Below are 21,425 nucleotides of genomic sequence, written 5' to 3'. Positions count from 1 at the left end.
AAGTCGGGAGAACTCCTCCCACCCGACAGCATCAGGGTGCAGCCGCCTGTGCCCCCCTAAGAATGCGGGGCCCGCGCTGCCCGGAGAAAGCCCGATTGCTCCATTGAGAAAAACACCGGCCAGCACATGCGGTACCGCATCACCCGGCAGCGGGCCGGACTCTGCTCCTAGGGGCGCTTGAGCCACTATCCTTATTACTGCTATTATTTCATTTGATACTAAAATTAATACCAACATCTCGCTCCCAGCCGCCAGGGCAATCCCCGGAGCGGCTGGACCTGCCGGAGCTCTGCCAGCGGGGGAGCGCGGTCAGCATCCCAGCGCTGCAGAGCGCTGCTCACGCTGCTGGACGCACCGGCACAGCCCCGGGCCCCCGAGCCCCGGCTCGGCAGGGCTGCGGAAGGACGGCTCACCTTGTTTACCCCGAGCCGGCGGCGCGGGGGGAGCGGCGGGGCGGGCCGGGGCGGGGCGGCCGGGGCGGGGCGCGGCGGGGCCGGGCCGGGCCGGGCCGGGGCGGGCGGCGGCGCCGGGGCAGTCGGGCTGCGCGCTGGGCACCGTGCGGGCGTGCGGCGGCCGGCAGCGAGCACGGAGGCAGCCAGCGTCCCCGCCACGTAAGTAGCGACCGATCCGCCGGGGAGACGGTGCCGCGGTGCAGGGAGCGGCGCGGCTGCCCCTCTTCTCCCCGTGTCCGAGAGGAAAAAAAATATAATGAAACAAAATTGGCTTTCTGCATTTATTTTTTTTAAAGCGATTCCAGTTGATTGCCCCTTACGGCCTTGAGCTTATCGCTCTCCCAGCCCCTGCAGTAAGAACTCGGCCCCTTCTCGCCGCACCGGTTTTTCTTTTCTTTGTGCGTGAACTCCATTAAACGCGGCGAAGGCAGCGAGCCCCCGCTCACAATCCGCTGTGCAGGGGGAGCGTGGGAGCGCTCTCTGTTCTCCGGTTGCACTTTTTGTTCTGTCGCGACAACGACAGCGCGTTCCTTTCCGCCGGCGCGGAGCGGTGCGCGCTGCCCCGCGGTGCCGGTGCGGCTCCCCCGCGCCTCCCGCCGCGGTCCCGCTCCTTTGTCGGCCCAAGTTAAATGCGCCCTCGCTGTTTCGCGGGGCATTCTCGGAGCGCCCCGGGCGCTAGCGGCGAGGCTCCCGCGCCATCTACAGCCGAGCCGCGGCAGCGCGGCGCTGCCGGGCCGTAGGGGAGCGAGCGGAAGGACGGTCCCGCTGCGCGCACCGCGCTACCCAGCTTTTGTTGCTGCGCGCCCCGCGGGAGCGGCGGCCGCCCAGCCCCGGCCGCGCCGCCCCCGCCCCTCGGCCGCCCGGGCCGGGCGCCGCTGCCCCGCCGCCGCCGCGCTGCTCCGCGCCGCTGCGCGCCCGGCCGGCGGCGGGAACAAAGGGCCGCGGGCTGAGCGCTCTCTCCTGTGCCCAGGACGCGGCGCTGAGGCTGGTCGCCCGCCGCCGCCGCGCTCCCGCTCCCGCCCCCCCCGCCACACAAAGGCAGCCGCAGCTGGACGGGCGAGGGACCGCGCTCCACGCCAGGGCTCCGGTGCAGCGTCTCGGCTGGTCTTCTCCATACTCATGAACATACAAAGGTCAACCCCTATCACGATAGCACGATATGGGAGACCGCGGAATAAAACCCAGGATTTTGAAGAGCTCTCGTCCATACGGTCCATCGAGCCAAGCCAGAGTTTTAGCCCGAATCTAGGCTCGCCGAGCCCGCCGGAGACCCCGAACTTGTCGCATTGCGTTTCTTGCATCGGGAAATACTTATTGTTGGAGCCTCTCGAGGGAGACCACGTTTTCCGAGCCGTACATCTGCACAGCGGCGAGGAGCTGGTTTGCAAGGTAATGCCTCTCCTTGTTCTCGCCCCGCCGGGCTCTCCCCTGTCGCGCCTGCCTTTCCGTGCCTTGGACCTCCTTTATTGAACAGTGCGGAAACAAAAGGCAGGCAGACAGCAGTATAGGCGAATCCTCTTAACTTTTCCCTCTCTCCAGACAATGGCCACGTTATAGCGGTGGCCCGGAGCCAGGTCTGCCTTCTGTTGGCAGGGGGATATTGTTCTGGAAAGCGCCGTTCCTGAAGTAGGTTTTAACGTGAGTTCAGACCAGGAGAAAGCCTCATCTTCCCCACGCTCACTTTTCAAAATGGAGTAGGGAATCCCCAGCTAATTTTAAGGTGTTGGGACCTGCTGACTTCCTCGATTTTTGCTTGCCCCCAATTCTGTGCGTTGGGGTACGGAAGAGGATGAAGAAGCGGGGGGTGGGGGCAGATCGCCGTCAGCTTTGTCTTAAAAGTGATTTTTTAAAAAAAAGAAGAACCACATCTAATTAATCAGCTTGAGCTCCCTCACGGTGGAGGTTGTTTGCAAACAGCATCCTCCCCCACTGCCCAAGTGAGCAAGAATAAAACCTGCACACCTACGGTTTTTAGAAGTGCAGACAAAATAGCTAACCCACTCTTTGTAGCCTGCCGGCTTTTCTCTGCCTTCTCCCGATTTGTTCATACTGTTAAAAGGTGAGCTGTGGGAAAAAGAAGTCCACATACCTGCACATCTGTGGAGGGGTGTTTTTCTCTTTTTGAGCTGAGGGAATATTATCCTTTGTTCCCAAATTGTAATTCTCATTGTCTGTAGTGAGACAGGCTTATGTCCAGCAAACTGAAGCAGTACCCAGTAGTAGTTTTTATAACTACGTAGCAAATTGCAGCCTTGCAACACATGCTGCAGCGTTTGTATTATTCCCAAAACACGGAATTAATGCCATTTGGCAAATTTCTAGATGGAAAAGTAGATGTATTGTGGCTTACTAGTATTCCAGGGATTAATAATAGTGTTGCTGACTGTTTCATACTTTCTCATACTTGATTCATAAAAAGTTATGGACTAGGCTGTAGCAGAGAAGTGAAAATAATTGCTCCTTCTTGCTATTTGTGGAGATTGGAGTTCAGAGGGCAATTTAAATATGCTTACTGATTGAGTTATAAAACCTGGCGTTAAGGCAGCCTCAGACTTCATGTGATTATTTAGGGGAAAAAAGGCCCATGGCTTTGCAAAGAACTCATATTGCATGCTGAACTGGGTGCTTTGTTACTGATCTGAAACAGAACATGAGAATTTCGAGAATGAAAGCCCAGCTCGATGCAGTAGTACAGTGCTGCACTCTAGGACATTGGCATCTTTTCATGAAATAAACAGATCTCACAAAACTGCTGCTCTGCATGAAATTCTAGGTGAACTTGCATAGCAAGTGGTAAAGCGGGGGCTATGCGCTTCTTTGTTTCCTGTTTGGTTTGCAGGATTAAGGCACTGTTTTGATAACAGTATGAACAGTGTAACTGCAGCTCACAAAGACCGGGCTGTTATTTTTTTTCCCTTCCATTTAAGCTGTATGTTTTTGAGCTGATCCTGACATTTGAATAGTATCAGTTTTTCCATATGTGCGAGGCACTACTAGCTGTGCTCCAAAAATACGATCTTAGCCTGGCTTGCTAGTTTCTGAGCATGCAGTCGACTGTCCTGAACTGGGCTTAATTTAATGTGTGCTTTAAAATGCCTGCAGTATCATGACAACTATTTGTCAGGCAGCCTTCCGGCACAGAGAGGTGCTCTCTGGTATCTCGCTGGAGATGCTCTGAGAGATTGCTTGCAGGAGCGCTGGGCTGGATAACAGACACATACTGATGATTCTCAGGATTCATCTGGCTGCACCCACTGACTCTACAGATGCCGTTATTTGCTTCAAGGCTCTGTGGCATCCAGACAATGGTAACTTCTCACTTCCAGTTCCCAGCGAGACCTAAATCAAACTGCGGCTTATTGGACATTTGCTGAATTGATGCCAGGGATCTTAAAAGCTGGGATACAAAGGAGCCCTTTATAGAAGGTATTTGACACCGTAGCAGTATGATAGTGCTTCCTATCTACCCTCATTCAAACACAGTACTGGTACATATCCAGAGCTACTTATTTAACATAGTCTGGGAGCCACAAAATATAACTAATTTACATTATGATAATCTGGTTTAGGAGAGAATTCTGGAAAGATTTTTTTTTTTTTTTTGAGCTACATGAATATTCCTGCTTAAATTTTATTTTACAGCAGTTTCTTTGTAGAAGAGCCGTTCACTTATAATGTAGTAGTTAGGAGTTTTGAGATTCAAATGTCAATGAATTCTCCTCTGGAATGAATTGCACACCAGGGATTTTAGCAGCACCCCCTCCCTGCCCTGGTTCTGCTTCCCTGGTGCACCATGTCACCAGAATGCCTCGGTGCTAATCCTCCCCCCGTAAAATGTGCTGGCTCTGTTTGGCAGCCTGCCTTTAAGGTTGTTTTTGCCTCTGCCGGGGTAAGGCAGTGCAGGTATGGGGTGAGGGGAGAAGGAGGTCCTTGAGGAGGGGGTGTCCCAGTTTCTTGGGATTTGGATCCTTCTCTATGGAAGGAGTTTATTAGGATTGTGTTCTGAAGCATTAAATGATGCAGGTGTTGAAGCCTCAGTAAATTTTGATTGAACTGTATCTTTTTCACTCAATTTTTAAAGGTTTCTAAAGCTTTAGAGAAAGCAGGGAGATATTTGCTCCTCAGAGGAGGTACAAATACCCATTATCGGAACACAAATGGTAAAATACAGAAGGGAAAAGACCAATTGCAGTTTAAAACGGTGGTTAGAGAACTAGACCAGTTCTTCATTTTTGTATTTCGTTCAAAGGACACATGACTACCTTAAATTCTTTTTACCAAAGTAACAAAACACTCACGAGTGAGTTACATATTAATCGAATTTTTATGCTGGTGGAAATGCTAACACTTGCTTTGCAGTCCTCTGCAGCAGGTATAATTAAAAAAGAAAAATCACTTCTGTCAATAATTTGCTCATAGTGTCTCTTAGCACACTGACTTCTGTTGTTCTCAATGAAGTCTTTCATTTTCTTGTAATGTGGTCTTTTCTCAATTGACTCAAATACTGATTCATTCGTCATCACTAGATTATAGTAACTTTTTATATTTGGGTTTCCCAGCAGCTTTTTTAGTTCTTACAGCTCATTCATAAGATCAGTGATAACATACTTAGTAGTAAAGGGACACTTGGCTTTTAATGGAGCACTTGATTGAAATGCAGAGAGTTCAGGGTGGTTTTGTCTTTGCCTTTTGAAGGGTGTTTGTCTGTGCTCCAACAGGCAGAGCTATTTCCCGGGTTGTCCTTCTGATCTTATAAACAGCCATTGTGGAACTGAGACTTGGAAAGTGAAAGTGACTTTGCTGTTTTTCAGAGATGAAAGAAAGGCAGGAAGTAAATAGGAATAGCAATAGATGATACTTTAAGCCTGAAAATCCTTAAGGCTTTAATGGGTTAATAAAATCAAAAGAGGCAGGCATGTGTATCAGGGTGGATTTAATGTGACAGCTTCTCTCAATGCAAAGCTACTGGCTGTATTTTTTATGAGTTTATTTGGATGGAAAATAGAAAAGAAACACGCTTCTTTCTAAGTTCTGCCCTTGTACACCACTGGTCTTCACAGCTTAATTTAGATTACATTCTAGATTTTATCAGGTGTTAGCTAGTGTAACTATGCTTGCTACCAGTTTTGAAGACTAGCCTTTCCTGTCAAGGTTATGTGTGTTTTCTGTGTGGGGTTGTACAGTCTGCTTTGTCTTGTCCTCAGTGCCGTGAGTTTGTGGCATCCTGTTTACATTGGTGCAGCTTTCAGCAGCACCATAAATTGTACTTAGAGGTGGTTTTGTTAGCAGAATCAGATGTACCATGACTTCACTGTCCTTCATGTCACTAACCCTGGCTTTACTGTCATTGTTCCTGCAGGTGTTTGATATTGGCTGCTACCAGGAGTTACTAGCACCATGTTTTTGTCTGCCTGCGCATAAAAATATCAACCAAATTACTGAAATAATTCTTGGGGAGACAAAAGCGTATGTGTTCTTTGAAAGGAGCTATGGGGACATGCACTCGTTTGTTCGTACCTGCAAGAAGCTCAAAGAAGAGGAGGCAGCCAAACTCTTCTATCAAATAGCTTCAGCTGTTGCACACTGCCACGACGGTGGACTGGTACTGCGAGATCTCAAGCTGCGAAAGTTTATTTTCAAGGATGAAGAAAGGTAAGAGTCTCCCTCAGTTTGTGCCTGGGGGTGCCTGAGGTCAGCTGGAGTTGCAGGACATTGTTGTCACTGTACCACTGTACCATTATATTTTCCTCTGCAACCTGATCCTGGGATGGATGTGCCATTTTACCTTCTGGCTTAGGTTTTTGGAGTAAATTTGGTATAGAGCTCTGTTTGCATTGATGCTTGGCCTCTGCATCTCCACCTAGAGGAGTTCCCTCATTCCTGATGGGGAGATATCTGCTGCAGGAAAGCTCTGAAAGGGTGTCTGCTGTAAGAGCTACACTGTCACAAAAGTTGCTGGTGTTAAAAGAGGATCCAGTATGTTAAAGATACTGGGGACTGAAATGGCTTGTTTCAGTGAGGAGGTGTAAAGAGGAAGAACAAGCAGGTGTTTTCTGTAGGACTGTTCTTTGGGCATTTTGTTTTCTGTGCTGGGAGGGTCTGGGGGCTGCTTGTAAAAGTATTGTGTGCTCACTAATCATGCCAAGACTAGAACTGCCTTGCACCAGGGGTGCTTGTTTGTAGTATCACTTGTTGTAGTACTTGGGGAACTACTATTTGGGCTTTTTTAATAATATCTCCTCCCTATACACCCTCCTATACACCTAAATGATTTGGGGAAGGAGTGTGGGAAGACAGGGAAAGAAATACCACTGGATGCTCTGGGTATACAGAAGGGCTCTTTCTGATGTGCAGAAATAAATACTGTCAGAATAATGTCAGGCTTTCACAGAGTATATAATTTGAAGATGACCATTAAAAAAAACCCCAGATCTCTAAATGGGAGTAGACCCTGCCTTTGTGCTTCTTCCTGTCTTAGTAGAGATGGGGAGATGTTTTCCCCTTCTAATTAAATGCTAAAAATTGTCTGAAAGCTTGTTCAAACTGCTGCAGAGTGAAGTGGATGTTCTGGAGAGCTTTGTTAAAAATAACCAGTGCATATCAATTTTGTTTGGGGGAATTACAAGCAACAGCCAAGTTGTCTAAGTCCTCCACAGGCTCAGGAAGTTGGTGATCTAAAAATTAGAAAAAACTAATACACAATTAATTCAGGAAAGAAAAGTTCCTGCTCTTAAAATAAAAATGATGTCATAAAGGTGACCATCTATCCTGTTTAAATATTCTCTACTTAAATTTTATTGCAAGCTGAGTTTTGCAAAATAGGCCTCTCCTTTAATCTATTTACAGACCAAAAAACAATATATATTTTCGCTTCTTAATTCAGTTCAGATAATTGTAAGCAAAGCATTTTTCTACTGCAGCCCCAAGGTCTGATTGCCTCATCTTTTTCAAATAAAAAAGCCTAAAATTAAACGAGCTTCATGTCCATCCATAGAGAAATGCAGAGCAGGTAGATATAAACTGCACTTCCACAACTTTACTTCCAGTTTAATAATTAAGCACCACTGTAGAACCTCTGCAGATAAGAAGGAAACTTGTGCAAAATAGTTGAGAGAGGGATTGTTCTCTGTAGTAACTGATAACGTCCTGATGTTAAAGTGTTTTTTTTTTCCTGGGGATATATGTGAACATGTGTGGTTTTGCATGAAGAACAGAACTTGGAAGGCAGCATGAGCTCAGAGCAGTGGGAGCAGACAGGCCTGTGCTGAATGCAGCTGAGCTCCTGCCCTGCTGCTTACTAGGAACTGAATGCAACATAGGAGGCACAGGGCCAAATCCTTCAGCCACCCAAGAAAAGTGGTGTGTACTGTAATAGCAGTGGTGGCTTTTATGAATGTTTTTAACTTAGCTGTTGTCTACAAAATGACTGTTACTCAGTTTCGAGCATTGTCTTCTAATTATACAATAATTCACTTTAAAGGTCAAATAGGACTTGCTGGTTATTTTTAAGATAATCATAATGTGGTTTTCTTTTGGATGTAATGTTGGTTTGTAAGTAGGAAGGTATTGTAATCCTTTCTCTGCTAAATAAACAGAGATGAAATAATGTGAGATAGAAATAGAACAGCAGTGACTGCCTTTTTCACATCCTCTGATCATCATACTGTAATCAGTCATCACTTTCAATCTGCTGCTATATTTAGAAATGAAAAATCTTCCAGGTCCTCCTGAGTTCACGGAGGTGCTGGTGTGTTGCTTGCAGCCCTCTGAGCTGTGTGTTGGGGCTGCTGCAGAGGATGCCTGTGTGCTGAGCAGTCCTTGAGGAGCTGCTGGCAGCAGCAGTGCCTGGCAGCAGTGCTGCACCTACCCTTGCTCTTGGGTGCTCATAATGAACCAAAGAGGGAGGGAAGGGATAAAAATGATGTTTTGAGAAATGTATGTAAACTCTGCTGCTGTACATCACCTCTTCAGTGGAGCTCTTTTAGTTCTTTTCCTATTTCTTCAAGGCTGTTTTTCTGCTCTTCATTTTAAGTAGCTACTGCTTTGGAACTTCCTCTTCTTGAAGACTCTCATGGCTTTTATTTTGGTAGAAGAAAAGATGGGAAATCCAGCATGCAGCCAACACATGAATGGAAAACTTGGTGCTTTTATTATTTATTTTTTTTTCAGTAAGATGCTTGTCTGCTGTTAGCTGAGAGCTGCCAGACTGGAGGAGCCAGAGGGAATGTGAAGGTTAAATGGAAGTATTTCCATTTGTTTAAAAAAGAAAATCAATTTTAAAGCATTTCTTAGTACATCTTCTTTCATTGATCCTAATGAGATCCTGGTAGTTCAAAAACAGAGCTGCTGAAGTTTTACAAGTGGGTGCATACACTGTTGAAACTCTTTTCTACCCCATTCCCATTATCTGAATTACAGCTGGAATTTGCAAAGATTTATGCTCCTGATCTACCAGCACCATGAGTGCTCTTTGCTTCAACTTGATGTCCCCACTAAAAATGTGTGTTATTTGGATGTTGCAAATCACAGTGCCTTGGGATGTTTCTAATGAACTGGGAGGTAAGAAGGTGGAATAAAGTATTGTTGTAGGCTGGTAGCACTGAGCATTTTGTAGGGGCCCTAATTGTACTAGAGGTGCTCCCTTAATGTGCTAAATCCATGACAGACTCTGATCATGTCTTGCACTATTGGGTGTGTATTGAGTACATCAGCACTTAAAATGGAACTCAGAGTTCCACTGTGGAAACAAACAGAAACAGCTTGTGTTTCAAGGTAATTTATAGTTTCTTTAAATCCTGGACTGTAGGAAGTTTGAGGATAGGGTAAATTGCATTCCATAAAAATGATGTGTGCTGTTGCTACATGGTGGTATTTTTTTTTGTTTGTTTGTTTTTTTTGTTTGTATAAAAGATAGTGCAGTTGTGGTTTTTAGGGGGAGCTGTATCTGTGGATCCCTTTGTAAGCCATAGGTGAAATAGCCAGTCCTGTAGTATTGCAATTTCAGAGTTAAACTCCATAAACCTGCAGCTGATTTTGATGATGCAGAAGTTCTAAGACATTACAGCATGGCTGGAAATGTTTTGTAAGGCTGGGTAAGCAAGCAGCAGCACATCTATTAAATGAGTGCAGTGGCTTCCAGGACACTGAAAATATGGAAAACAGAACTGTCTTGCCATGCTGAGTCTCAACAGACTTTCTAAAGTACCTCTAAGATACTTGAACACTTCAACAACTGTGTCCTTACACTTCAGAATGAAATGTGAATCCAAAACAGTGGATGACCTATGATAAAATATGTTCTTTTATGTTTTCTCCTTCCATCCATGTTGTTAAATATATTTTGTCCTGGGTTTTAAGCCAGGTTAGTGTGGATGTTGATGGCTCTTTCATGCTTTTGAGTATTTTATGTGTTCATGGCATGATATTTACCATTTTCCATGTGCAGCCTGTCCTCATAGTAGGCCCTTGGGCAGAACAACCGTGCCCTTCTCCTAGCTGGTGTCCCATAATGTTGCAGAACAGGCAGGTTTTTTTGGGTTGTGCTAAAAATAGTGCTATACACAGTATATAGCTAATAAAGCAGTTCATCAGTCTGATACATAGCAGATGCTTTGAGAAAGAGCCATCTGAAAAATCTCAGAATTAAATGAAGCATTTCTGTGTTGGTTGTTTCAATGGTTTGCTTAATACAAGAACATTTCTGCTGTCAGGGAATTATTAATTTCTTTAGTGCATTTTTAAGCCTTTAATTATATTAAAATATTAGCTGTCGTAATATTTGAAGCTTAAAGACCTTGTACATTCATCATACTTGTTGAAAGGAAAATTAAAATAATTCTGGTATTTAGATATTATAATTTTCCTCTATTCTTTGAGTAAATATGAGGCAGGTGGGATTCAATAAAAATAAACAGGATTTGACACTTTTTGCTTTATGCCAGGGGAATGCAGCCAGTACAATACACTAATTTAGAAAGCCTGTTGTAGCATATTTACTTGGTGCTCTTAGAATATTTTTTCCTCTTTAATTTCTCAGCTTTGAGTGGATGATGCTTTAACATGACCTAGTTGTTTGCAATCCTCATGATACAAACCTGGTCCCACAAAAAAATACAAATACATATACCAGCCTCTTCTTGATGTAGACCTTTCATTTTCTGATAGTTAGTAAGCTTTTCTCCCCAGCATTTGTGGGGAGTTTATGATGTGGTCAGCAGCTTTTTCATCAGTGTGTTAGAATGTAGTGTTACCCTTACATTTCCATAGAGAACATGTAAGTCCTAGAAATAGAGTCTTAAAGTGGAAGAAAATGAAACAAAGTGGGAGTGCTCTTAAAATGCCCAAAGATTTAGAAATAAAAACAGTCTTTATCTGTTTTGTCATTTAAGCACTTTGCACTACCCTGAATGGGGCCACAGGATAAAAGGGCACAAGTTCTTCAATAGTGGAGAATTGCAGGTCAGATTTCAAACCAGAAATTATTATTCTTAGAATGTGGGAGGAAGGTGAATTTCTCAATGGACAGCAAATCTGCAGTGAGGGTTAGGGTAGAAGATGAAGTGGTTGCACAACTGTTTCTCACAGAAGGATTTGTGCCCCCTTTGCCTGTATGAGGTTTGGTTACTAAGCCTCTGTTCTCTCACCATGTTCCTGGGAGCAGCACTGAATTTGTTTTGTGTTTGGTGCCTTCCCAGTGGAAGGGAAGAGGGAGGCTGTGTGCAGGTGGTGAACATCACACCCACCCTGTGAGGTGCATAAATCTCCCCCTGAGGGCATAGATAATCATACAGGTTAATTCTTGTGCCAGAGGTTTTTAATTAATGCAAAAACCAGGGAAGATTTGGCTGCTGTGTGTCCCTGGGATGATGGTGGGAGCTCAGTGAGTCAGCTCAATCCTTTCAGTGGGACCAGGGGTGTCAGGAACCTTTGCTGCTGTACCCACTCCTGAAGGTTTTACCCCTGGGCTGTCTGTGGTTCATAGCAGGGCCTTGTGCTCTTCTCCCTCCCTGTTCAGGCAGGATGCTGTGGTGTGAGCTGGCTGCCATGCCAGTCATGGGTGGTGCCTCTCTTGAGATGCCCAGCATGGGATTGATCTCTCTGACCAAAGGTGCTCTGTAGTCCCTGGGAGCAGATGTGTCTTAGGACATCTCAAATTCAGTTCAACAGCTGGTCCTTTCAAAGGCTTGAAAACCTCCATCCTTGCTGCAGAATGGTCCATGTCGAATTATGAATGGTGACTGAGGGTATCTGTGGATGTCTGTGCTGGGGATGAGAAAGGGAGACAGGAGCCCAGCTAGCCACAGCTGCAGTGGATTGTCAGAGGGAAATTATTCTGTGTTGTCTTCTAATTGTCCTTACTATCACACTGGAGATTACTTCAGGCTTGGGAGGGAGAGGAGAGGTGGAGATTGTAAACAGGAGCCAACCTGGGGCATATTTAGTCTTGAGCACCTGCTTTTTTGGTAGATGTGTATTGCTTGGAGACAGGATTGCAGACATCTAAGGAAAAGGTTTTCAGTAAGGTTGTGCAATAATGGCATGGCTCTGCCTTAGAGATGTTGAGTACCCATCAGAGGCTCAGAAAGTGCAGGGCTGTTTTCACAGCATGCAATTATGTTAAAAAAATAAAATTGTGGTCTTCTTTCCCTGTGCAGCTTCATCATGCGTTGTATCAAAAGACTAGAAAAAATGAGGAACACAGCATATGGTCAACAGCACAGCCTTTTAAACCTCTGATCTTCAATGTGATCTAACAAGATAAAAGTGAGGTGGTGAAGTAGCTGCCCTCAGCCAGATTCTTACCAAAAAATGGATTGGGTATTGTAACCAAGCTCCTCTGTGGAAGGGTCTGCACTGGATTTCGTAGCCTGCACCCCAGCTTATGCATCACTACCAGCTCTCTAGGGAACACGTTTTGTCCTTAAGCAATGAGGGCATGGAAGAAAAGCAGTATATGGCATGCAGGACAGGCTGTTCCTAGCAATCCTATTTGAGTGTTGTAAAGCTGAGCTCTTTGGGGTGTCAGCCCTTCCTGGAGGTGAGCCAGAGCATATTTAAGTGCAATTCTGTAGGAAAGAAAACCCCAGACCAGCTTAAAACAAGTCAAAAGCCCTAAGTTGCTGGGTAGTGCATGTCAGGAGGTTGCAGGCAGGGCTGACTGTGCTGTTAGCATCCCTGCAGAGGAAGGGTGGGGAGATGTAATTTTTAGAGGCTTCCTTGTTGTGCGGAAGTAGCAGTGAAGGAATCTTCCCTTAGGAGCAAGGTTCATCCTGTAAACCTGTGCTGCCTGCAAGTCCCAGTTGTCTTTTGCAACATATCCTTGAGCCTGTTTCATTATGCAAGAGACTGTCTAGCAGCCTTCTTTAAGAGTTTGCTTTTTTCTTCCCTGAAGTTGTGTAGGATGTTGTGTGGTGAACACCCGTGCTCTGTGCTGTCACAGACTGGAAAGGGATCTGTTTTGAAAGGAGCAGGATTTAAATTGATGGCATAACATTTCCCCCTGCTCTTGTGTGCCTCTGCCCCCAAGGAGATTGGGTAGTTGTGAGTTCAGAATGAGTCTCTGCACCGAAGCTGCAAATCATCTGCCCGGGGTTTCGTTACCGCCTTCCCTGTCTCACTGGCTCCCTGATGGCAGCCTACTTCTGCATTATTTAGGAGAGATTCCCTTAGTTAAAAAAAAAAATAAAAAAAAAAATCGATTAGCAAAAGATAACAGCTTCTAATGTTGAGCTTCCTTTTTTTTCTTTTTTTTTTTATGATCGGGTGTGAGCAGCTGACCTCGATTAAATGACCTGTAAATTATTGGCCACCTAGGAGCAATCCCTGGTCCACTGGGCAGTCACTGGCTTGAGTGCCTCTACTTAGGGAAAGGCTCTCCTTGCCTCAGAGATATATTGAAATGTGGGATAACATTGCTTGTGTGCTTTTAGTTTTTACTGTTGGAGCAATATTGTGAAGCACCTTTAGAAACTGCCATTTTTTATTTACCTGCAATTGTATTTAAAAATTGGCAATTCAGATGGCAATGATGTTTGTTTCCTGATCTCCAGAGTCTGCTGCACAGAATCTGTAAATCTGGATCTGCTAATTTGGCACAGCCTAAGTAACAATTGGATGGTGTATCTAGAGTGTCCATAGCAGCTGATTTGGCTGGCATATGGGGAGTGTTGTTGTGCAAAAATTGTGGGAATGGTTTGCAGTTAGTGTTCCCAAAAAGCTGTTCTTCAGGTATTATTTCTCATACAGATGGCTTTGGGGACAGACTAGAGGCAACTGCTTTCATTGATTCAGCTCCTTTACTAGTGACTGCTTATTGCAGTGAAGATATTTTCTTCTATCAGTTGTTATCTCTGCTTTAAATGTTGTTGGTTTTTTTTTCTCCTTCTGTATGAGTTTAGAGCCCTCTGAATAATTCCACTGATTTTGGTATAGGAGGTATTTGCTTTTGGAGAGCGAGTGTGAATATTGGATTCTTACAGCCTGATTTCAGTGTCAGAAAGCAGGATAGCAATTTGCTGGTTGTCCCAAAGCTCTGCAGGGAAGAATAATGTGCATCTGTTGGAAATAAATGTGGGATGGGCAACAAAGGCTGAGGTGAGTGCTAACTCAGAAGGTTGCATTGGAGAATCTTCTGGAAGACGTTTAATTGATTATGTTTTGTTACATTACTGAAGAGCAAAGTCTGAATGCAGTCAAGTAATGAATGGCATATTGATAAGAAACTCAGAGTGGTATTGTTTTTCATGGGTTTCCCTGACGGTTTCTATGGGGACAAAGACGCATTTCCCGTCCGAGTGCTGCTGCTGCCCTCTGATTGCACTTCTGTGGTTTCATTCACCAGCAATGGGAAAGCATTCATAGGCAGAATAGCTTCCCCTTTTTAAATAGCCATGATTCAGGGTTGGATTTTTTTTTTAATGCATTAAACTAATGCAGTGTTTTATCAATGATCTGATAGACGCATAATGCACTTTTTCCAAGTGCTTATTTGGGGTCTGCATTAAAACTTGAAATTATGTATTGTAATTACGTAAGCCTTGGCAAAAGTCTTTGTTGCCCTACAGTATGTGTACAAAGTGATTCTCATCCGGCTGTGGCAGTAGCTTACATTTGAACTTCAGGGATTAATTTTGTTCTACTGTTTGTCAAACTCAAATGCTGGTGCTTTTGGAAAACTTTTTTCTCTTGTGAGGACCCTTCAGGTGACTGATGTCAGTTAATTATTTAGAGAATGAGAGGTTTTTAGAGAACTATTTTTGTTTGTCCTTTTTTTTCTCTGTGATGGGAAACACTTCAAAGTTGATTTGTGATTTCACACCTTCATGTTTAGTTTTTTCTGCCCTTTGCCTTAACAAATGTCAAATTCTGGGTTGTCCAGTTAATCTGCAGTTGGATGTGCTCCTCACCCTTTTCTGTGGAGATTCTGTGTTCTCAGAATCGACCTATAGTTTGCAGGGTCTGTTTGTTGTTGTTGGCTTTTATTTCATTCCCCGAGTATTTGATTTCAGTGCTTTTTGAGAGAGATGCGTGGGAGAGAGGGAGATATTGCTTCTCATTCAGCATGTGTCTGCATTTCTCTGTATTTAGACTTTGACTCCCCTTTTTCCCATTCCCCTCCACACTCTCTGCCTGCTGTCTCTTCCCAAAAAAACCCCAAAAACCTCACTGGATTACAGAGCTCTTTTAGCCAATGCTTGAAATGCAGAGTGAAGGAAGACCAGCAGAGCTGGAAGCTGTTTCTTGCAGAGATGGGGTCCTGTGCACTGGGAAATAGCAGCTTCTGAGCCAGGCTGCTCCTGATTGCCTGGAAAGACGTGAAATGACTGAGAAAAGGGAGTGAGCGTTGCTGTCCACCTGTGCAGTACCCAGTGCACAGGCTGCCTTCCCTCTGTGGGGCTGGGCTGGGTGAAATCCTCTGTCCCTGGGAACGGGCTGGGTGAAATCCTCTGTCACTGGGAACGGGCTGGGTGGAATCCTCTGTCACTGGGAACGGGCCGGGTGAAATCCTCTGTCGCTGGGCACAGGCCGGGTGAAATCCTCTGTCACTGGGAACGGGCTGGGTGGAATCCTCTGTCGCTGGGAACGGGCTGGGTGAAATCCTCTGTCGCTGGGAACGGGCTGGGTGAAATCCTCTGTCGCTGGGAACGGGCTGGGTGGAATCCTCTGTCGCTGGGAACGGGCTGGGTGGAATCCTCTGTCACTGGGCACAGGCTGGGTGAAATCCTCTGTCACTGGGCACGGGCTGGGTGAAATCCTCTGTCGCTGGGCACAGGCTGGGTGAAATCCTCTCTCTGGGTATGGGCTGCAGAGGGTCTCCCAGCCCCAGTCCTGCTGATGGGGAGGGTGCTGGCAGAAGCACGCTGTGAGCTCTCTCTGTTGCCAGCTGGGTGCAGTCAGACAGCCCTTCAGCCCTCCTGTGCCCTCCTTGCCGTGTGGATGCAGACCCTGGGCTGTCACCTGCTGCAAAGGCACCCAGCTTCACAAAAGATCCCGGGAACACCCGGGTGTGTGACTGGGAGAGGAGAGGCCCCAGCGAGGCTGTTGAGCTGGCAGTGTGTGCTCAGGGGTGCAGGCCTGCAGTCCGCCAGGGAAATGCGGGCCTGCCTGGGGAGCGGAGCCATTTCACCACCTGCACCTTGCACAGGGAGCTCCTGCGGGGGTTTGGGGCTGACCGGGAGGAGCAGGACTGGAAGTTGTGTTTTTGTTTAATTTGGGACCTTTTGTTTCCTCAAAGCCTTTGAGCTCAGCAGGATGAAAAACCTGGTTGAGTGTTTTCATTTGCCCAGGGCTTACAGAGGAGCAGGCAGATAAGGGCCAGCTGTTGTTCCATTTGCTTGCTTAAACAAAACCCGCTGTTTCGTGTGATGGCTGCAGCACCTTGTGAGGAAAGCAAGATGGGGATATGGCTTTCGTGTGCTGCTTCTGTTTCATTACCAAGAAATTATTTCTTCTCTTGGAAAAAAATGTGAATTTTTGACACACCTTGCAGTCTGCTCTCTGTGGTTTTGTACTGTGTCCGTTGTAGGAAATGAGAGATTAGGGGATTCCAGTAATTTTATGTAATATAAAAGCTTCTTATTGAACTGTTTTTCTAAAGTCTTTGGCAACTCCCAGAAATGTAAAATAGGATAGGAAAGTAAACAACATTTCCCTGTGTTGTTGACACTGGGATGGCAGGCAAGTGCCTGTGTGTGGGGGTGAATTCCCTCCTGGAAGCTGTTTATAAATAGCCTGCTCTGCCCCACTCCCTGTGTGTGTTCTGCTTCTGTTAGTTAGCAGGAGTGAGTCGATGCTTTCCTGTCTGGCAGTTCAGTGACTTAATGCATGTTTGAGTATCTGGCCCCACTGTTTTATTGCTACACATGCTTTTCTGTGGAAAATCTGAGGTGGGCAATGCAAATGGAACCACAACTCATGTCCCTGCCTTCCCTTTCATTTCCTCTTCTCTGTTCTCTGCCCTCTTTGGCATGTTTTTTTCCTCTGGGCGTTTCTCCTTGCTTCTCTTCCTACGCTGTGCAGGTGTGGGACTGTGTCAAAGCTGAGCACTGTGAAAGGACTCTGCTCAGTCACTCTCCTGTCGTGGACCCTCTGCTTTGTGTACAGAGGGAAATTTCTGTGGTCTTGGTAATTGTAGTTAAGTTTTTCCTCGCAGCCCGTTTCCTGTGCGGTGCTTGCTGCTGTAAGGTGTTGTTTGGGTGCAGTGAGGGGCTGTCCATGGGCAGAAGTGCTGTTAGGATGGCAGGGGTGATCAGTGAGGAAGCAGGTGTGTTGTGCAAAGCCCATCAGCACCGAGCTGGAGCAGCAAACACTGGCCTATTTCAGGAGAGAAGGAGCTGCCCTGCCACACTGTGCTTGGGAGCAGGTATTCGGAATTCTGTATTTATGACTTCCTCATCTGGAGCATGTTGCCAGAGGGGCTTTCACCTCTGCTAGTAAACGTATTTAGCTGTTGAAAAGGTCCAAGTGTCATGAAAGTTTATGGCACAGTTGCCTCTGGAGTACTCCATGGAGTAAAATGCTCTTCTGTTGGTTCAAAAACGATAGGGCTGAGCTGCCCTGGAACTAAGTCTAAGCCAGAGCTGGCTCAGATGTCTTTTGCAGCCCAAGCTCAATCAGTGTTGTCTTCAGTAAACATTTAAGAAACAAGGCTCTCCTTGTCTATTTTAATGCCTGTTAAATTACATGCTTTGGTCAAGTTCTGCCTTCTGGGATGAAGCCCAGTCCCTGCCTGTGAATGTCTGTGGTATGGCAGCAGGGCCATGACACAGGGCTGGGAGTGATTGTAACAGACCTGTAGGGTTGAGGGATGAGGGCAGTAGTACCCAAAGTTGAGTTATGACTCCAAGTTGTTGAAAGGAAAATCTGCACTATTGCTATGTCACTCTGCCATCCCAAGGCACTGGACAAGCCCTGTTGCCTTGTAGTGACTTTTCTCAAAACCATCTTTTGCTGGGAAGTAGTCTAAAGGGTACTTGGTGATCCTTTGGATGCCTCCAACAGGAACAGATTTTTAAATATAGATACAAAGCCTAACAGTGAGAAAGGAAAAAAAGGTTATGTTCATACAGTGTTATGACAAGCAGCTCTGCATCATTTTTTCTGCTCCTGTGTGATATCCATAAGGGAAGAAAATTCTCTTGCAGAGATAATTACTGCAGCACAATGGCAAGTTCACAGTGCTTTGCAGGCAGCAGGAGTTTCCAATCTAGATAAGGCATCCCTGTCATTTCTGCAAGTCCTTTGCCAGCTTCTCTGTTCATTCCAGTGCAAGGAGCTCCTCTGTTCAGCTGGGTAGATAAGGTTGCTGTTAATCTTGACCTTCAGCTCACCTGATCTGCCTTTGCTCGAAAATCTATTTGGAAAGACTAAAATCTGTTAAAAGTGGTGTTTCTTAATTTCTCTTAAAATTGCTGAGGTAAAGGAACATGTTGGCTGGTCAGAGGGAATGTTTAAGGTCAGAGTGACCATTTTATTACTGTTAAACCTTGTGGAATTACAGGTGTACAGAGTGGCTTTGCCAGCATGAAGGTGTTGAAATAACCTTGCGTAGTTAGGACTGGGTTTGTATTTGGGCATGATTCCTACATGGGTAGGTTAGAGGGCATCCAGCTCAGAAAAGTCTTGAGGTTTATGATCCCTTTTGGAAATCATGTCTATGTAAAGTTAACCAAAAGTATGAATATGGCATATTTTTTTTTCTCTTTTTAAGAGATAAATTTATTAATGAGTTTACTGGACATGACTGTACTTGAAGTCTTTAGCTGTATGTGTGGCAGTATTCCCTATATTCCCTAATATCTCTAACCAGTATGGAAGGGATAATATCAATTTGTCTGTAACAACTGATGTGAATGGGATTTTAAACTGTGCACTTCTTCAGTTGTCAAATTTTGTAGAGTATGGCTATTAAAACCACGTAATTGCAACAGCCAGAATTTGTGTTTGATGTTTCCTTACCTTGATAGTGTTTTGGTTTTTTTTTTCCCCCTGCAGGACTAGAGTGAAATTGGAAAGCCTAGAAGATGCTTATATTTTAAGAGGAAATGATGACTCTCTTTCTGATAAGCATGGATGCCCAGCCTATGTGAGTCCAGAGATCTTGAACACAAATGGCAGCTACTCTGGCAAAGCAGCGGACGTGTGGAGTCTAGGTGTCATGCTTTATACCATGCTAGTTGGACGCTATCCTTTCCATGACATTGAGCCTAGTTCCCTCTTCAGCAAGATCCGTCGTGGGCAGTTTAACATTCCAGAAACTCTATCCCCCAAGGCAAAATGCCTGATACGTAGCATACTGCGTCGGGAGCCATCAGAAAGGCTGACTTCACAGGAAATTCTGGACCATCCCTGGTTTTCTACAGATTTTAACGTATCGAATTCAGGATATGGTGCTAAGGAAGTATCAGATCAGCTGGTGCCTGATGTCAACATGGAAGAAGACTTGGACCCATTCTTTAACTGAGCACAAGGACTGGTGTTCAGAAGGTACACAACCTGGAGATGGACACATGAAGGAGCCCTTCCTGACCGCGTTCAGTCACATCCTGCATCAGCCTAGCTTGGTAGCAAAAGACACTCAGAGGTCCTCGGGTTGAGAAGGAACCTCCACAAGGAGCTAATATAACAAATGTAGCATGGGGACAGATTGGGGGGGCGGGGGGAGCTTGCTATCAGGTTAGATTGATTTGGAGGAGAAAAGGCAGCATGGAGCAATTGTAGCTTCTCACCTTTTTGGAGCCAAGGAGACTGCACATGCCAATTCTGGTGCAGCTGTATCACTCCTGTTTCTGTTCCATTCAAAACAGTGGTAACTCACAACAAATAGAAACTTTTTTGCCTCAGCTCACATCTTGGCATCGCACTGTTAGATATTTAAACTTCAGCCATTATTCAGGGAAAATACAATTGGCTTACTTTTTTAATCAGATGTCTAATAATTAATGGGATTAATACAAGAAAAAAATTAGGTGCACAAAGACGGACATGAAAAGTGGGTGCTAAAAAAAAGCAAAATTTCAGTTCATGTCTCTTGATAGCTATTTTCAAGTCATTTCTTCTAAATAAACTACTTAATATTCTTGTCAGGAAATGACATTTTAATGCTTTGTTCCCTTAAGGGGAAGTAACTGTCATTTAACAGGCTGTTCTGTTTTGTGTCAAATGGTTTGTTGCAGGAAGCTATTATAACTCGGAACTTTCAGATGCATTACTGCTATAGTAGGGGAGGAAAAAAAGAAAAGAAGAAAACTGTATAATTTTTTTTTTTTAAAGATATGAGATACTGGCTTCCATATCTGCCATGCTGCACGTATATGACTAGAGAGGGCAGAAAGCCCTTAATGGTGTCTTCATCTGAGAACCAATCTCTTTACTGACTAGCCCATGTGTAAATAGAGGGCTCTTTATTATTGAGGAAGAGTATTGTGGGTTTTTTCTTTGAATTCCTTTAAACTTGGGAAAAAGAATTGTTTGATTTTCATTTTTGTTTATGTCCAGACTAAGAAATAAGAGGGTATTAATAAGCTGAACATTTATATTACAGATATTCCTCTTGAAACATACACAGTAATATGCACCTTTTGTATTGTCAAGACTTATTCTATTTATTGAAGAAAATGTCACAGTAGTGATGTATTAAGCCAGTACTTCAATTACGGGTTGACTTGGGATGACATGTTACATGCTGTAGTTAACACACTTCTTTTCTGTTCAGGTATTTCTGTCCCTAAATAACTTTTTATTTAGCTTCTTTTTTTTTTTTTTTTTTTATTCCTTTTTTTTTTTTTTTTTTTCCTAGGTAGCTTTATTTGATTTAGACTGGCAAATGTTTTTATTACTGCTTTTATATTGCTGTATGATATTGAAATCTCTTGGCATAAATATTTGTGTTTCCAGTACCTCAGTTGTTCTGATATTACTGCCTGTATACGTTTTGTGAAGTGGTCATGTTTTTTGGGTAGGTACATGTGGACTCTGTAGTATGTAAATGTTACTTGAATTTGTGCTTAATTATAGTATGTGGCATGTGCGTACAGCTACTTGGCATTTGACGTATGGATGCTATTTGCCTGCCTTGCAGGAAAGTTATGGTCCCACTCTCAAGAGGATGTTTCACAGTTCTTTATCAAGAGACAAAGCTAGCTGCAGCTGACCTGCCTTGGTTCTATTTTGGTAACTAAGAATATAAAGGAGTAATGTTTTTACACTCTGAAGATGGTGCTGTGTCAAGAAGGACTTTTTTTTATTTTATAAGTACCTTATAGGAGGAAAGATTGGTGATGTGCATGGTGGGGTTTTACTGCCTCTGGTGCTTTGTCATGTATTTGGTTTAATGTTTTTGTCCTAATCTCTTCAATAAATAAAATTGTGCATATTTAACTAAACTTCAGTGGTGAACAGTGTTCTTACTGGATGTGTGAGGTGCTGCAGGAGTTTGCTCTGTTAGGATCATGTGTTGCTGACACACTCTTGCTT

General features: G+C 44.7%; 1 protein-coding gene across 1 annotated transcript; it reads left to right on the top strand.

Moving 5' to 3' along the window:
- Window positions 1–509: 509 nt before the first annotated feature.
- On the top strand, window positions 510–21,334 carry TRIB2 (tribbles pseudokinase 2). Its single transcript, XM_056487841.1, has 4 exons — window positions 510–611; window positions 1,423–1,841; window positions 5,812–6,104; window positions 18,945–21,334. The coding sequence occupies exons 2-4, from the start codon at window positions 1,572–1,574 to the stop codon at window positions 19,411–19,413; spliced, it is 1,032 nt and encodes a 343-aa protein (XP_056343816.1). The 5' UTR covers window positions 510–611; window positions 1,423–1,571; the 3' UTR covers window positions 19,414–21,334.
- Window positions 21,335–21,425: the final 91 nt, after the last annotated feature.

This window comes from Oenanthe melanoleuca, chromosome 3 (assembly GCF_029582105.1).
Source record: "Oenanthe melanoleuca isolate GR-GAL-2019-014 chromosome 3, OMel1.0, whole genome shotgun sequence".
NCBI lineage: Eukaryota > Metazoa > Chordata > Aves > Passeriformes > Muscicapidae > Oenanthe > Oenanthe melanoleuca.
Note: the sequence above shows the minus strand (reverse complement) of the source record. Positions and strands in the feature narration are given on the sequence as shown.

What these genes read in the sequence shown, in the direction of transcription:
- TRIB2 (XM_056487841.1), top strand. Translation starts at nt 1,572, where the DNA reads ATGAACATACAAAGGTCAACCCCTATCACGATAGCACGATATGGGAGA. An exon ending in GCGAGGAGCTGGTTTGCAAG is followed by an intron (nt 1,842 to 5,811) that starts GTAATGCCTCTC and finishes TTGTTCCTGCAG; the next exon opens with GTGTTTGATATTGGCTGCTA. An exon ending in ATTTTCAAGGATGAAGAAAG is followed by an intron (nt 6,105 to 18,944) that starts GTAAGAGTCTCC and finishes TTCCCCCTGCAG; the next exon opens with GACTAGAGTGAAATTGGAAA.